General features: G+C 34.3%; 1 protein-coding gene and 1 pseudogene across 1 annotated transcript in view; one reads left to right on the forward strand and one right to left on the reverse strand.

The window, feature by feature from the left end:
- Window positions 1-16,859, forward strand: part of DOK6 (docking protein 6) — a 411,008-nt gene extending 394,149 nt beyond the window's left edge. The window contains 2 exon segments of the mRNA XM_044683327.1: window positions 16,418-16,607; window positions 16,808-16,859. Of these exon segments, the coding sequence (XP_044539262.1) occupies window positions 16,418-16,607; window positions 16,808-16,859 (242 nt within the window).
- Window positions 3,131-3,294, reverse strand: LOC123232846 (annotated as a pseudogene).
- Window positions 16,860-17,940: the final 1,081 nt, after the last annotated feature.

A 17,940-nucleotide genomic window follows, 5' to 3' on the forward strand; every position in this document is an offset into this window, starting at 1 on the left:
AGAATGACACAAAGTACATGGAAGTTTATACTGGAGATGACAGAGGTTGAGGGGAAGGAAAGCAATATGGAGGTTATTAGAATAATATAAATGACAATACTGAGGCAGTGTAGTGGCTGGAATAAATATAAGAAGACAAGGGGACAGAAGTGAGAGAAAGATGTGAGGCTTAAGGAGGTAGAAATAGTAAGGTATGAGAATGGATTGGATATGGGAGATAAAGGAGAGAGCAAAGCAAAAACAGAACATGATTGTGAACCTGAATGACTAAAGGAAGGCAGTAGGGGATAGTAAAGTAGCTTTTTACTGAATGGATAATGATGATTGAGAGGCTCATTAATTTCCTGGGTAGTTTTAGATATAACAGAGAAGAAGCCTGTAAGTCTTGTCCTGATAGAATACTGCAAGCTCCTTTTGGTGCTTCATGTGAAGAAAAATAATATTGGCAGGAAAAGCATTGCTAATAATAACCAAGTTTTGGTCCAGGAACTGAAGACATTAGGATCCCAAATATTACTTTCATCACAGTTGCCCACTGAAAGCAAAGGTCGCAGAAGAGAAAATTTAATTCGGGAAGTACAGAAGATGGTGTCTGAGAAAGTATTTGAATTTCTGGACAACTTAAAATTAAGTTGTCACTGAGAATGACAGATAGACTCTTAGCCAGGGATAGAGTGTTTACAAATCTAATCAAAAGTTCCTTAAACTGAAAAACTGAAAGGACAGAGGAGAGAGAAAACAATTATTCATGTGGGTGTATAATCATCACTCTCCAGTTCCTTCTGTTGCTTTCAAATTTATCCTGTCTATAGCTCATGTGTAGATAATGTTTGCATGATGGCATTCCTATTTGACTGAAGCTTCTTGAGAACAAGAACATTCATTTCCCATTCTTTGTATCTTTAGCATTTAACACAGTATTGGCACATAGGAGACATTTGATAAATGTTTATGCCCACAGAACTTGATAAATATTTATTGATTGTGACTGCCTGGTGTTCTCTCTCTCTCTCTCTCTCTCTCTCTCTCTCTCTCTCTCTCTCTCTCTCTCTCCATCTATCTATCTATCTATCTCTCTCCTCTTTCTTTTTATATATAAAGACACACATGAGTATCTGTATTACATGTTATATACATATGACCAATATATTTATATAGTCCATACATACATATGTATATAGTACACATCTATAATATGTACAAAACAATGCATATTGCACGTACCCATTTGTGCACATATGTGTTATGTATAATATTTCATGCTCATATATGCAGATGTTGATAAAAGGAATAGAGATATATAGTCATTTAAACACCATATAGAATAGTTACAATGTAGAAAGAATAGAAGCTCCGAAGACCTATTAATCACTAGAAACACATGCCAAGAAAGGATACAGTAAAAACAGACAACAAAAAGAATATGTTGTTCAATAGCTGAATACAGTTGCACCATGTTGAAGCATTAGGCAAAATACACCAATGGTACTAAGGCAAGGAGGCTCATTGACCTCAAAGATAAATACTGAGTCTTGGTGGACCTGTAACTGGAATAGGGCTCTGAATGGTTATGCCTAATTCAAAAGAAAGAGAAGAAGTGAAGGATATTCAAAAAGAGTTTTAGAGTAGTGTTTTGTATTAAGAAGGTATATTCATATTAGGAAATCCAAAAACTAGAGAGGAAAACCATGGTGGAGTGCCTTTTGGTTAAAAAAAATCACACACAAAAAAAGAAATAGATGCTTGTTTTATCAGAAAGTGGTTTAATCTACCTGGATTGTTTTAGGAAATAGGTGAGGAGTTTAGGAAATGGATCATAAGCCTTGACAAAGAAATATGATGTAGTAGTCATAGGAGCCATTAGTTTTTTTTTAATATTTGCTGGAGTTTTCTCTCTGACAAAATGAAGACTCTCCATCATTATTGTATCATTAGAATTGTATTCTCAAACACTTCCTATTTGGTTCTGGAGGATATTAGGTCATAACTGCTTCCTAAACCTTTTGAAATATGTTCTAACAAAATACAGGTTATGCATCAGCATATTTTTATACTAAGGTTTTTTTCCCAAAATCTATTATAATAGCATGGCTAGAAAGCATGCTCAGATCACAAAGACTTGGTACTGAGGGGGTTTGAAGGATGTGAATAGTATGTGGTAGACAAAGTATAAGACAGTAGATGTATATGGCAGATAATAGAAATCTAATTTTAACTTATACTGTACTATGCTAGTCAGAAGGAAGGAAGGAAGGAAGGAAGGAAGGAAGGAAGGAAGGAAGGAAGGAAGGAAGAAAAGAAAGAAAGAGGAAGAAGGAAGAAGGAAGGGAGGGAGAAGAAGGAAGGAAAGAAGGAAGAAAGGAAGGGAGGGAGGAGGAAAGAAAGAATATATTAATATATTAAATATGTACTATGTTACATATACTATACTAAGTGCTTTTCAAAAATTTTCTCATTTTTATCCCCACAATTATGGGGGAGGGGCGGTAATTGCTTTCATTATCTCCTTTTTATAATTGAGAAATTGAAGCAGACAAGAAATAAAGTGACTTGCCCAGAGTCATCTAGCCAGTAAGAGTCTGATGTTGGATTTTAACTCAGGACTTCCTAATTCCAGGCCTGGGGGCTCTATCTTCTCCAAAACCTTGAGCTGATTAGACTGACATTTGGTAGGACCTATTTTGGCAATATTGGACATAGATTGGTACAAAACTTAAAATAACTTTCTTTTGTTATTGTTTGGGGAATATAAGAATGTCATTCTCTTACCCTTTTATATTTCTTTTAAAATAGCCTATTATCTTCCCAAATTTTTCCCATAAAATAATTTCTTTTCTTTCCTGATTCCCTTTCTTGCTTTTCTTTAGTTCAAGAATTTTACAAATTTATAGTTATCACTAAAATTGGCAGTTATTAGCTTTTCAATTAAATTCTCTTTGCACAATAAAGGTCATCCATCAAAGGCCATTGTTACTACTAGAATATTTTTATATATTATCACATAGCCACATTTTAATATCATCATATTTATTATTGAAATAGCATGATGTAATTGAATGAATTGTAGGCTTGGAGTGATTACAGTTCTACACCCAACCCCTAGCTTCATGAGCTTGGGCAAGTCTCTTAAACTCACTGAACCTCAAGTACCTCATAGATGAATGGGTATAAACTCATATCTCTTTGCTCTCATGAGAGTTAAGTGAAATTATATGTGGAAATGAATTAAAGTTCTCAAAAATCTCAGATGACAAGATTTTACACTCGATCTTAGCCAAAAGGCCAAGAGGCGATTGAGATGACAAGATTTTTAAAGTGACTTGAAAATTTTCAATTTTTGCCAAAAGGAATCTTTACATGTATTAAGAGGGCAAGGGGAGAAGATAAGGGGGGTGGATTTTGGGGAAGGAGTATGAATTGGAGAGGTATTGGTCAAATACAATTGGACACCTGAGGAGGGATATGGTGGAAAGATAGGAAGAAGGAGACAGACAGTGAGGAGAAATAGCGTAGATGAAAATGCTCAGTTTATAACTATGACATTGAGTGTAAATGGAATGAATTCACCAATAGGGAAAAAATATTAATAGACAAAAGGATAAAAAACCACAACCTAACAATGCTTTGTTTATAAGAAACAAACTGAAAGTGAGAGATAAATATAGAGTGAAAATGAAGGGCTGCAGATATGTAATTTTCATAAAATCCAAGTTTTAAAATTTTTTGAAAAAAAAAATTTCAGGAAAAGAAGCTCATTAACTCCTTGAATCTAGAAAATGAACTGTTGGGAGAAAGTGCCATAAAGAAAACTCCACTGCATCTGAAGACCCAGAATGAACTTTGTGATATAAATGAGTGAAACAAAGGGGGTTGAACACACTATTTCTAAATGTAAACTCTTATGCCAAAGGGGACTGCCCCCTAATTGGCTTTTTGTCAATGTGCCTAGCAAACATTGGTTTTGCGCTCTCTCTCTCTCTCTCTCTCTCTCTCTCTCTCTCTCTCTCTCTCTCTCTCTCTCTCTCTAGTATTTCCCTCTTGTCTCTAACTATTGTAGTTTCCTCTTAGAAAGTGCAATATTGTATGCACCTGTAGCTAGAAAATCTTTAGAGGTATAAGCTGTTTATGTCAACTGATTCATTGAGGAGACTAGTCTCCCAAAGAATCACAGCCGGGATTGTGAAGATAGGATTAACTCTCCCCTTGCCTATTTTTAAATTAATCAAAAAAAAAGAAACTGAAAACACCCCTACTTAACACTAAGTAGGGGAGTTCCATATGCCACTTGCTAAAAGTGGGTGTCAACTCCAGAAGTGATTGACCACCCCAATGGCAGCTCTAAGAAAATTTAAAGACTGCAATTGGCTCCCATAAAGTGGAGGAAGGGACAAGAAGCGATGTTGAAAAAGAATATAAAGGTCCTGAACTTCCTGTCCAAGGGGGTCTTTGGTGTGAATTTTCATCTTGGAGAATCTTGGACTAGTACCATGGCTTGGAACTATGCCTTGGGACTTCAACCTGCAACTCTGGCTCCTGGACTGCTTCTGTTCCCTGGCCATTCAGCTTCACTCCCAACTCCTGTCAGTTGTTTTTTGTATTTTTTTTTTTTTGCGACATTTAGCATAGACTCTCTGAAGTTTTTTGGCTTTTTGTTGAGGGAATTCAAAAGGTGAGAAAGCTCCACACTCTATTCCAACATCTTCCCATAATGTGTCTTTATTACTTGTTATTTAACTCTCTTGCTTCTTGTGAATTATGAGATCAAAATAAATTAAATATATACCTTAAATCTAAACTTTCAATTCAGACTATATTTTCTATGGAATCATCTTTGATCCCTTGATAAGCTTATCATTCCACCCATGATACAGTATTAAAAATGACAAAAGTATAGACAAAAAACATTTATCATCCCTCTGGAATCCCATGATGTCTAATTTTTCATTGATTCACCCTATTCCTTTCACTTTTCTTTCAAGGATATATTAGTCCATTTTATTAAATTAACCTCAACACTTTGCAATTAGCTATTAGAAAATGACAGATTTATGAATATTAAAAAATTAACATCCTTAGGGAAATGTTCTTCCTTCACTTAAAGCAAAAAAAAAAGGTTGAAAAATATGGAAATGTATCATAATAAAGACTTGCCTATTACTGGGGTCAACCTGAGGATAAGTGGAACCTGAAGGAGACATTAGGGGTGAAAAGAATAGGCATCGAAAGTAAATTTAATTTTACTTTGCATTTTTGCTTGAGGCTTCCCTAGGGAAGTGCTATCTACTAATTTTCTATTTGTTTCTACCTATAAATCATTTGATTTTCAGACCTCTGTAGTCCCTGAATCCTGATTATCTTCAAATATCATCCAAAAAGGAAAAAAATGGTCATAATGGTTTTTTTTTATTAAATAATTTTTATTTTTTAGAAAAGTTAACATGGTTACATGATTCATGCTCTTACTTTCCCCTTCCCTCCCCAACTTCCCCCCCCCACCCCGTAGCCGATGCGCATTTCCACTGGTTTTAACATGTGTCATTGATCAAGACCTATTTCCAAATTGTTGATAGTTGCATTGGTGTGAGTCTACATCCCCAATCATGTCCGCCTCAACCCATGTGTTCAAGCAGTTGCTTTTCTTCTGTGTTTCCACTCCTGCAGTTCTTCCTCTGAATGTGGGTAGTGTTCTTTACCATAAGTCCCTCAGAACTGTCCTGGGTCATTGCATTGCTGCTAGTACTGAAGTTCATTACATTCTATTTTACCACAGTGTATTGGTCTCTGTGTACAATGTTCTTCTGGCTCTGCTCCTTTCACTCTGCGTCAATTCCTGGAGGTCTTTCCAGTTCACATGGAATTCTTCTAGTTTATTATTCCTTTGAATATAATAGTATTCCATCACCAGCATATACCACAATTTGTTAAGCCATTCCCCGATTGAAGGACATACCCTCATTTTCCAGTTTTTTGCCACCACAAAAAGCGCAGCTATAAATATCTTTGTTCAAGTCTGTTTATCTATGATCTCTTTGGGGTACAAGCCCAACAATGGTATGGCTGGATCAAAGGGCAGGCATTCTTTTATAGCCCTTTGAGCATAGTTCCAAATTGTCAGCCAGAATGGTTGGATCAGTTCACAACTCCACCAGCAATGCATTAATGTCCCAATTTTGCCACATCCCCTCCAACATTCATTGCTCTCCCTGGTTCGTAATGTTTTATTACATTTGGGATTTCATTTTTTTGTCCCTCAAGTTAGACTTTTAAACTAAGAATCACCCATGTGACCTTGGAAATCACTTTTGTGCTACCCTTTTCTCATCTTTAAAAGGAGTTTAGACTTATTTTCTCTAAGGCTTCTTTCAGCTCTGTATCAATAATCCTATAAATTTATGAAGATGAGCTCTCAAGTTCTGGTAAGTCCCCTATAGGTATCTCAAAGCAAAAGTCTTAGGTCAAAGCTGATACTTGGACTTCTGTGACTGCTTAAACTCTGCCCCTCTCTCCTGGATTACCTTCACTTTTTAGTAACAAATTTTGAAATATTATTTATTCATTTATTTTACTTAAACTTACAGTGTACTATCATATTTTCTTCAATTATAAAAAGTCTAGCGGCTAGCTAGACTTACACAAAACTTTTATTTGAGGTAGACAGTAAACTCCCTCTCGAAGATGGGATTTTGCCTAAGGAGTAAGAGATATTGTTATATTAATAACATTTCACCTGATAGAAACTACAGAAAATAGAGAAAAGTACTAAATGAAACTAAGGGCCATTATACATCACCTAAACTGGAGTATACAGGATGTTCAAAGAAGATCTGTACCTCTAGTGTGACAGCTTGTACATCCCTTATCAGGGTTGCTTTCCTCCTACCTCTTATCCCCCTGCCACTCTGCTCATCCTAGTGGCTCCAAGAAGGTGTAGCATGCACAGTGGCCACACAACAGTTGTCTCTTTAGGCAGGCAGGCTAAACCAGGTTGAGTGTAACTCAGAGTACTCAAATCTGTTGGTGACTTAGGGGAATGTCCCATAAAACATGTGAAAATTTCCTCTGGTAGAAGGGGTGGATCAGAATAATTTGTTCCAATGGTTATAGAGTGGGAGAAAAAAGACTCTGTGGAGCACTTAGATGTTGGGTAGACATCAAAGAAGCCAAGGTCATATGTTGCATCACAAGCTATCACCAGTCTTGACTTTTGTCTTACCTCTGGACTTGGATAACTCCAGAAGAAAAAGTGAGGCCAAGGACTTTGTGCAACTCTGCCTCACTTAAATCCAATTTATTCAGGAATCAAAAGATATTCCCAGTGATGTCATTCTGGTCGTCTTCCAGTAGAAAGAATGTTAACAACAGGCTTAAAAGAAAGTTAATGTAATATTTAGGCGATTAAATCAGGTAAGATCTATTACACTTAATTCGTTGTCCTGTCACTTAATTCCATGTCCTTAGAACATTGCCCTGCCCTAGTTCATTGTCCTCCTAACTATTCTTATTATTTTATTACTCTCTATTTTCCATTTATTTCTTTACTTCTATGTTTTCTTTTTTCTTCATTATTCTCTTTTTATCTCATAATTGCCATGTAAAGCAAGCTTTTTACCCTAAAACTGAATTTTCAATGTTTATGAATGTCCTTTCTTGTATTAACATGTTTTGAAAGTAGCCTTTACATATATATGTATATATGCACATATATATATATACACATACAGAGATACATACACACAAACATATATTTTATATTCATATATATGTATATATATAATTATTCTGATTATATAGAAGAGGAGGCTGAGATCAAAATTGTTAGTATTTTATTAGGAAGCTCCATAGCTATCTGTCAGACCTTCTGTAAATAGAACAATGCACTAAGATTTGGTCTCAAAATATTACTCAAATGGTATATGTCTGTTAATAGGATTAATGAGAAATAGCACCAAGAGAAGAAAATAAGTGGTAATGAAATAATTTATCTCAACCATGGAAGCATGAATGCAAGGAAAAAACAGGTGAATTAATTTAGAGTCATGATACTTATAAAATGGAAGTGAAAAAATGTTAATGTATTTAATATAGGGTTTTCTTGGCAAAGATACTGGAGTGATTTGCCACTTCCTTCTTCTTCAGTTCATTTGACAAATAAAGAACTGAGGCAAGCAGGTTATATGACTTGCCCAGGGTCATAGAGCTAGCAAGTGTCTGAGACCAGATTTAATATGGAAAATGAGTCTTTTTGACTTCAGGGCCCATATTCTATCCTCTCTATCACCTAGATACGCAATCTAAGTACAGTGAATCAAACACATTCAGTATAGTAATTGCCTCTCTGCTGATGTAAAAGCATTCCTTTACTTTGATGAGACCAATGTCTTAGCCACCAACGTAAATCAGATTAATGTTCCACAGAGAGGTATTAAACCAAACTCTAGAATGTGTTTAGGAACTGGAAGCTATTGGTGTGCTGGTTACTCAAATTTAAAATATCTATGAGTTTCTCTAAGTACTCTCTGATGATTGACTGGCAAACCACAGGGGGGAAACTCAGGGAAGGCAGCTTCACTTATTAGAATCTACTTTGGGTGACCTCTATACCTATGCTCATTGAGTACCCCTCTCATGCTAAGAAAATATTCCTTTGTAAAGTGTCATCTGAACTACGAATGCCTCATTTCATTCAGATATCAAATATAAACTATGAAGGGATTTGAACTTGAAATAAGGTCTCATTTAAACATTTCCCTGGTAAATCTAGTAGAGCCCTTTCCTCCCTTTTATGGTCAGGAAGGTCTGCTTCATGTTCTGGTTTCCAGAACTATTATTGTTTTCCAGTTATTCAAATCCAGGATAAATATCCTTTTAATATATTTTCACATCGCTTTAAAGACACATTGTGCAACCAATAAAGGAACTATACATTTTTTTACTGAATCTCGTCCAATCAGAATAGTTTAGTATCAAAGTCGATCCTCTATTTTTCCTAATAGAGGAAAAGTTCTTAGCCTACATATTATACATATAATTTAACAATATATCTGAGTCTCATAAATCTGAAGTGGAATTAGAAACTAATTTTAGAAACTTTAAAATGCTTACTTTGTTGGAATTTGACTATGAAAATTGATGCTTTGTGTAAAGTAAAAGGCACTAGAAAGAATTAAGAGAACTGGGTTCAGTTTGAATTGCCTCACTTTACATGAAGCAAACCTTAGAAGGCAAGTACTTTTATTTCTGAGTCACAGCTTCTTTATTCAGTTGTCTTAATTGAAATGATGGGATTTGACTAGATTATCATTAAAGTTACCTCCTGACTTTAAAGTTTTATGGCAATTTTCCTTTTAGACTGTGTTTAATTATAAGGTAACTGAACTCTTAAGACCCCTGCTGTCCTCCCAAATTAGAGAATTAATTTCTCTACTACTTCGCTGACAAACCATGTCACGTGAGCCCCCTCTTGTAAGATTAATGCTTTCTTAAATTTTTTGGTGTTTTTAAAAACTTGTGAAATTGTGTTAAAATGTTATTGTCCTATTTGCTGTTTATCATCTTTATCTCTCAATAAATTCCATTTTGTAAAAACTGTGTTTGCGCATAAGAATTGATATAGCCCCAAAGTCTTCCAAAAATTCAACTGATTTTCTTCAAGTACTTAAAAGTAATTTTAAAAGATTAAGCTTGTTGTACTTAGCTGTAAAAGACCAAATGAGGACCAATGAAAAGAAGTTTCATTCACCTGGTTAGATTTAAAGGAAAATTTCCTAAGAAGGGTTTGCTTTGGCATGCAATGATAGACATCCTTCAGCAAAGACTGAAAGACTACCTCTCAGATGTATTTGGGAACTAGAGTTCAGATACAGGTCAGATTATGGCCTTTGAATTCCTTTCCAACTGAGATTCTCTGATTCTGTGGAATCAACAAATATTTCCTAACTCCTTATATTTACAAGGGACCACATGCTGAGCATACTGCAAATGAAAATAAGACACAGTTCCTGTTCGTGAGGATTTCATAAGCTACTTTAAATATTTTCTGAGATGCCTTCACTCTCTGACATTCTAAAATTCTACACAGATAACTGATGTAAACAAAGCACAGCATACCTCCAAACATATTACTTATTACTTCTGGTTATGATGGGAAATGGAGCAGCAAGGCTGCCAAGTGAAGTAGTGGATAGCATGCTAGAACTGGAATCAAGAAGACCTCAGTTCAAATCCAAACTCAGATATTTATTAGCTATGGGATCCTGGAAAGTCACTTAACTCTGCTGGCATCAGTTTCCTCATGTATAAAATGAGCAGGAGAAGGAAATGGCAAACCAGTCCAGTAACTTTGAAAAGAACATCCTGAAATAATCATCCTAAAAAGGATGGTGTTGAAGTTAGTGAGATACTGAGGTTTATTGGATTCCTCAGTATCCCTTAGTGAAGAAAGCCTGAGAGCTTCCTCCACTGGACCAGTGTGCTTTTCAATCTCTAGAGAATACTGTAAAAACAGGGCAGGGATTTTTTTTTTTGAAACCAGGGTATTATGAAGGGATTTTGCATCTTCTACTCCAGGGGATAGGAAGCCAAAACCTCTTCAGCTCAAGAGAGAGGAAGTCTCAGCGCCCAGATTGCTTAAGAGACAGGAAGTTCAAGAGCCAAGAGCAATTGTTGGTGTTCACTCTTTTCCCCCTCTCTGTGTTCCAGAATCCCTTGTTACTGAATTCCTAGCATGTGGCTCTCTCTTCTTGTAAAAATTCCTTCTCTTACTTATTTCAATCCATTTCTCTTCTTCCCTTCTTACAATCCAAAAAACTTTCACAAAGAGTCAGACTTCACTAAAATGACTGAATAACAACAACATGATGGGAAAAGTCAAATCAAAAGCATTTAATAAGTGCCTCCTTGTTGCCTGACTTTGCTGCAAGGAATACAAAGTTCCCTGTCCTCAAGGAGGTCACAACCTAGTTGTTAGGATGTGTGGAGAAAGGACATATGCTGAAAGAGGAAAAAAAAGAGGAGAGGAAATTGTAAAAAGTGATTCTAAGGCTTGGGAATATCAGTCAATATGAAGAGTTTTTTACAAGAATTTAGAATTTGGGGTGGGGAGAGGTGGGTAAGAGACTGATTTTAGAGGCTGTGACAGTATGGCAAGGAAGTCAGAAAACTGCTTGAGAATAAGTACTATCTTATTTTTTCTATATGTATCCCCAATGCTTTGTACACAGTAACCATTTAATAAATGCTTTGTTTATTCATTTATCCTTTCTTTAAAGAGTAAACTGATGCTAGATAGAAGGTCTGCTCCAGTTGACTAGGGGATTACATTATATATCATAAATTAAGTTTGAAAGGGCTATTCCACAAATTGAGGTAAGCATCGATAGCTGGTAAACAAAAATATGCCATCAGAGAATGGATTATGTGTTTCTAGTGAATAATTCAAAATATAGGATTGGTAGGAACCTGGATAGGGACAGTGTTGACTTATAAAGAGAGATGTTTGTCTGTGATATACTCACAATACTCTGAACTGAAAAAGGAAGCTCTACAGAGACAATTGCCTAAGTAAATTTGTTAAAGTTGAGAGCATAGAAGGAATATATAATTTAAGAATAGGAATAGTAGCTGAAACATCCAGAAATTCAGAGGAGAAACAGACAAGGAGATAGCAAACAATAAAGTCTTTGTTACCAGATGGCCTTACACAAATGCACAATATATATGCAATCAATAAGGCAGATTAGCAAATTTAATCAGTTATTCAATAAATATTATTAAGTTCTTACTATGTTCCAGACACAATGCCAAGGGAGCTACAAAGAAAGGCAAAAGAGGTTCCCTGACCTTGAGAAGTTCACAATCTAATGGGACAGAAAGCACGGACAAATTATGTACAGACCAATTATATATGGAATAAATAGGAAATACTTATTTTTATAAAAAAGGTACTAGAACCGAGAAATATTAGTAAAGGCTTCCTGAAGAATGGAGGTTTTAATTTGGGATTTGAAGAAAGCTAGGGAATCTAAGAGTCAGAAATTGGGAGGGAAAGCATTCTAGGGATGGGGGACACCCAGAGAAAATACCTGGATTCTTAAAGAGTGTCTTGGGCAAGGAATGACAAAGAGGCTGGTGTTGAGTAGTATAATATGTGTAAGAAGATGGGAAAAGTAGGGGCCAACTAGTTTGTGAAGGGATCTAAAAGCCAAGAAGATTTTGTTTTTGATAGTAGAGAAAATAGAGAGCCACTAAAGTTTATTTAATGGGGCTGAGAAGATTAGGGGAGAGTGACATTGTCAGACCTGGGCTTTAGAAAAATTACTATGGCAGCTGAGTGTGGATGGACTAATTTGGAGAGAGACTTGTGACAGTCAGACCAGCCAACAAGAAACAGGAATAGTACAGATATGTGGAGATGAGGGTTTGTTTGAACCAGGATGATGGTCATATTAGAGTATCACTAGGACTTGGTAGTATGACACGCATTCCTGAACTATATGTCTGGAAAGCTATAATAGTGATGGATAACTTCAACTGTCTAGACAACTATTGGAGGTCTCTATTTAGCCAAAGTAAAATATACATGCTTGCATGAATATTGTTTGTATACAAATATATGTGTGTGTGTACATTCGTATACAAATTTCTTATATTACTCATAACCTTATCTTTCAAAAGATAAAAACACCAAGTAGTGAGGATTCTACCCTGAATCTTATTATAATCAATGAAAAATAACTGGTTACTGCAGTGGAAATTATCAGTGCCTGGAGGGTGGAAAGAGAAGGATCCTTCTCCATTTTAAGAATTTATAAAAGAGGAGAAGAAAATTTGTTGTAGTCTGACATAAATTCATGACTTGGAGACGGAGTTTTCAAAGAGTTCAGAGAAAGAAAAAAGTACTATACCATAAGCTAAAATTATATATGTTAAGAATTCTCAGGAAGGATAGAAAGTCCTCAAGAATGAAATTCTGAAAATTGAAAAAGCCTTGATGAATAGGGGAAAGTATGTGTTGTCTACAGAGTCCATCAGGAGGTACAGGGAACTCAATAACCAATTTTGATTTTTTTTTTAAGATATGTGTGGAAGATAAAAGAAAAGATGAGTGAATTCAAAAGTGGTTCATAGTTTGGTAAGAATAGCATCAAGAGTTGCTAAGGATAGGACTTTTATTTTAAATTTATTTGGGGAAAAGAGAATGATCAAGAAAAGGAATCACTTCTGCATAAGGGGTGGAGAAGGATGAGATAATAATTGATAGCAGAGAAAAGGAAAGAAACTAAAGTATTCTCTTCCTGTTTTCTCTGACAAGGAGAACGATTCTTCATTTGGACAGAAATAAAAAGGCTAATAGAAATTTGATATTTATTATAAGCATTTTTTAAATAAAAATGTGTTTATGGGTTAGAAGATTAGACAGAAAATTGTAAGATGAAATTTAATAAGGAAATATGTCAATTCACAACTAGATATTTTAAAAATAACTTTCCAAGTACAGGATGAGGAAGTGTTGTCAGATATATTTTCTGAAAAAATATTCTGAGGATTTTACTGGACACAAATTCTACATGAATAAGCAGTGTGAAATGACAGCCCAAAAGGTTAATATGATGCAGACTGTGTTAGGAGCAGGATAATGCTCAGGACAAGGTAATTGAGAGCACATTATATTGTATTCTTATTAGACCATAAATAAAATATTATGTTCAGTGTTACACCCCACATTTGGAAAAAAACATTTATAAGGAGGAGATTGCCTCAAAAGTACAAACAAGATAATGAAGGGCTTCCATTTTATGTCCTGTGAAGATCTATTGAAGAAACTGAGCATATTTAGCATTAGCACAGAGGAAAAAAAGAAATATGATAGAGGCATATGTTAGGCAAAATAAAGCATTTGTAGGACTGTCAAACTAAGGGTGAATAATTTGTTCTGTTTGGCTCCAGAAGCAAAATGAGAAACAATGAGTAGAAGTTACAAGGAACGAAATTGAGTTTGCTTGTTAGGTAAAGCAAAAAAAAGAACAACTTCCTCATGGTTAGAACTGGGCTGGTTCAGGAAGCACAGGAGGTCTTTAAGAGAAGGCTGGAAGACCACTTGTTTGGTATGTTTTAGAGAGGATTCTCATTCATGAATGGACCGGCCTAGATGACTTCTGGGAGTACTCTCCAATATAAGATTCTGTGATTCAGGGAAAACCTGATGTTGGTCCTAGTTGAGATTATTTGGAGCCTCTGGTTGCTTCTTTTTCTTTTACTCGTGTCACTGAAATTATCATCATATTATTTACAATAGATATTAATCTATGCACATCAGATATATTATAATGTAAATATATTATACTGTATGATATATAACAAAATATTATATATTATTTTATTATATTAATAATATATAAATTAGTATCTCTATATCTCAGGTCCTCTGTATGAATAATATGATTGACAGTAGAAAGCCTAGAAATTATTAAAGGGAAACTGAGAAAAAGAAGAATTTTTGGTTCATATTTTATATATTTTCTTGACATGATTATAAAGGCCATAATATAATTGAACATCTATAATGTTAAAAAAAACAACTGATTTACTGGCTATGATTTCCCTGGTTTCACTATAGAGATGGAATGAGAACAGTGTGTGATGCATTTCATATTGAATGTCTTTATTACTTATTTCTTAGATGTGCTAGATGGAGAATATGGATTTTTTCAGGGTTCTTTGAATAGATCATGTAATCAGTCCTCGTTCTTATTTTGCCTTTTAGGGAGTTGATCCAAAAGAAAAGGCCATTTAATAGTCAATGGAATATATATATATATGTATATATATATATATACACACACACAATATACATATATATAAAAGATATGTAATTATGTGTATCTGTGTATGTATATATATATATATATATATATTTGACTCATGAAACCAGATGTTTGATAAAATCTGGGATATATTATTTTAATTTGTTTTTGTTTTTTAATTCCCAAATTGAAACATAAAATTGAGAACTCTAAAATTTCTGGACTATGTGCTCATCATTTTTGTTAAACTACATTGGCTAAACATTCTCATCTGTTAATCTTTACTATTGAAAACCCTTAATAAAGAAAATCTCTTTATACCATTCATTCGGACCTAGTAGTCCAATACTGGAAAACATTAATCTTTTAAAAAAAACTTGAAATCCACATGAGCAATGAGCATCATATTCCTAGATAAATCACTTTTCATCCAGCTGTGACTGTAAATCTCTCATAATAATTAATTTTACAATTCTGTCCTTAAAACATTACTGACTTGAGGTTAAAATTGGCTTCAAATAATAATATCTTCAGGTAATTTTAAACCTTTTTCTTTTTAGTTATGACAACATTTCATTTGATTTTGAAACATGCCACCATTTCCCTTCCCCTTAGTTAAAAACAGAAAGTACTTTATGACCTATATTTATTTCTTATATGAAATTGAATTAAAATTCATTGAATTTTGTTGAGGCAATTTATGCATATCTCTTGAGATATCCTAGAATATTACAAAACTGTGGTTGGGATTCATTTCTGTAAAATGAGTTCTTCCTCTCAGATTGCCATGCATGGAAAATCATAGAAAGCAGCAATTTTTCTCCTTTTTTATTGCTTAATAAAAATAATGTCTCTAGATGCAAAAAATGGAAAACATTGTATATTCAAATGCTTCAAATTCAACAAGTACTTAATTCATATAAAATAAAAAATGATCATATTTTTCCAGATGACTGTGAGTCACTTTGGATAACTTGGTAAATATCTTTTGTGGCACAAAGGTACATTCACCTTAAGACCATGCATGATATCATCTGTTTAAAATTTTATTTTAAATAATAACTACATAAATTATATAAAGTAAAGGAAATATTGGGAATTTATTAGGATATGCTTAACAAGAGGCACAATCATGGTCATTAAACTGGGTTTCTATCTTACTGTTAACATATACTCGTTGTGTAATCTTATAAAGGTCACTTAATAGCTTCTCAGTGCCCGTCAGATATTTATGAGCTGTAAGAACCTAGACAAGTCACTTAACATTGTTTATTTCAATTTTGTGATCTGCAAAATGAGCTTAAGAAAGAAATGCAAACCATTCTAATATCTTTACCAAGAAAGCCCCAGATGGAGCCACCAAGAGTTAGGTAAAGAAAAACAACTGCATAGATGCACCCAAAAAATTCTTTAAGACTGGATAATAAAATCTATGAAAGGTAGAAATTCTTTGAAAATTCTATTCAGTAACAAGCATCAATATCATCAAAGAAAGTACAATATGAATAGAGATGAATGATTTCTGAACAGCTTAATGTATGTAGGTTGAAAGAGTGGAATAATAAATTATTAACTACAGTTTTCACCTTATTCCCATTATTTTTTCCCCTTTCCAGAGCGATTCAATGTGTATCTTATGCCTACACCAAATCTCGATATTTATGGGGAATGCACAATGCAGATTACACATGAAAACATCTATCTCTGGGATATTCACAATGCCAAGGTCAAGCTGGTGATGTGGCCCCTTAGTTCCTTGAGGAGATATGGTCGTGACTCAACTTGGTTCACATTTGAATCAGGAAGGTAAGACCCTCTTTTCAATGCCAAATAGGAAAAAAAAAACGTGGGATGGAGACTACAAGCACAACACAGTTAACACAGGTCAGGATAAACAATGTTATACTTTAAAAAAAAGTAGGCTACAAAATGCCCAATCATTTGTGAGTTTTTTTCCTTTTAATAGGAAAAGTAATTTTAATAAATTTCTATTGATTATTTTGTAGGAGTGACTGGGATGTCTGGCAAAATAGTTTTATTGATCGCTCTGGTGTCTAAATTTGTCCATGATGATTTTAATATTTTCTAATCCCAGTTGCTCCTAAGAACCCAGCATTTAAGTTCTAATGTGCAATGTGTCTTCTTGCAATGATGATCAACTCTCCCAAATGCATGTGTCCTTGTGTTGCATTATTGATGTGTCTTCTTCATAGAAAAGTAATTTAACAATTTTGCATAAAATAGCTTATAATATAGTTTTTAAAACTTTATGTAATTTAATATCATGTTTATTCAAATTACTTGACTAAAATGAGTTGCTTATATGTTACTATTTCTCCTGAATGACGAGAGGTTTTGGGACTATACCTCTAAAAGAAGCAACTCCCATGTTATTGCTTACTGGGTCCACAATCAGCATAGTATCATAGCTCAATCATTTTCACAAATATATGGTTGCTTTATGAGAATTAATTAAAAATACACATTGTTTCATACATGAAGCTCAAAGTATATTTGATATGAATGTTATTGTTATGTACCAATAATAATCTTTTCACTTCTTTCCAATAAGACAAATTTTGGGCAACATTCTATAGCATAGAAAGCATCATTTAACCTATAATTGAATTCACGATAAAATAAAGTACTTGCTATGAAATTTCACTATATATGACATAGATATTTAACATTCATAGGTCATAGGATTTCTACTTAGAAGAACATTCTGAGCATCTAATACAATCCTTTCATTTTACATTTAAGGAAATTGAGGATAAGATTTACTATAGTTATATGGATTTACTCATAGCAACATAGTAAGTATCAGAGCTAGAATTTGAACTGAGATCTTCCAGGCTTTCAACCCAACATTTTATTGTCAATGGCAGAGATGACAGACGATCTGTAGAACACACACAGCCCATAACACTCCAGTGTCTCCTGAACTAGATCAAAATGCAGTTCCTACCTGATTTTAATATATTCATGTATTGATTAAAAATATAAAGAAATGTGTGGTTTCCTGCTTCAATGTGTAGCCCACAGGGACACATACAGGTAATGGCCATCATTTCTATTTTAGTTTGTTACCACTGTTCTATTCTGGAAATGGCCATCATTTCTATTTTAGTTTGTTACC

This window comes from Gracilinanus agilis, chromosome 1 (genome assembly GCF_016433145.1).
Source record: "Gracilinanus agilis isolate LMUSP501 chromosome 1, AgileGrace, whole genome shotgun sequence".
NCBI lineage: Eukaryota > Metazoa > Chordata > Mammalia > Didelphimorphia > Didelphidae > Gracilinanus > Gracilinanus agilis.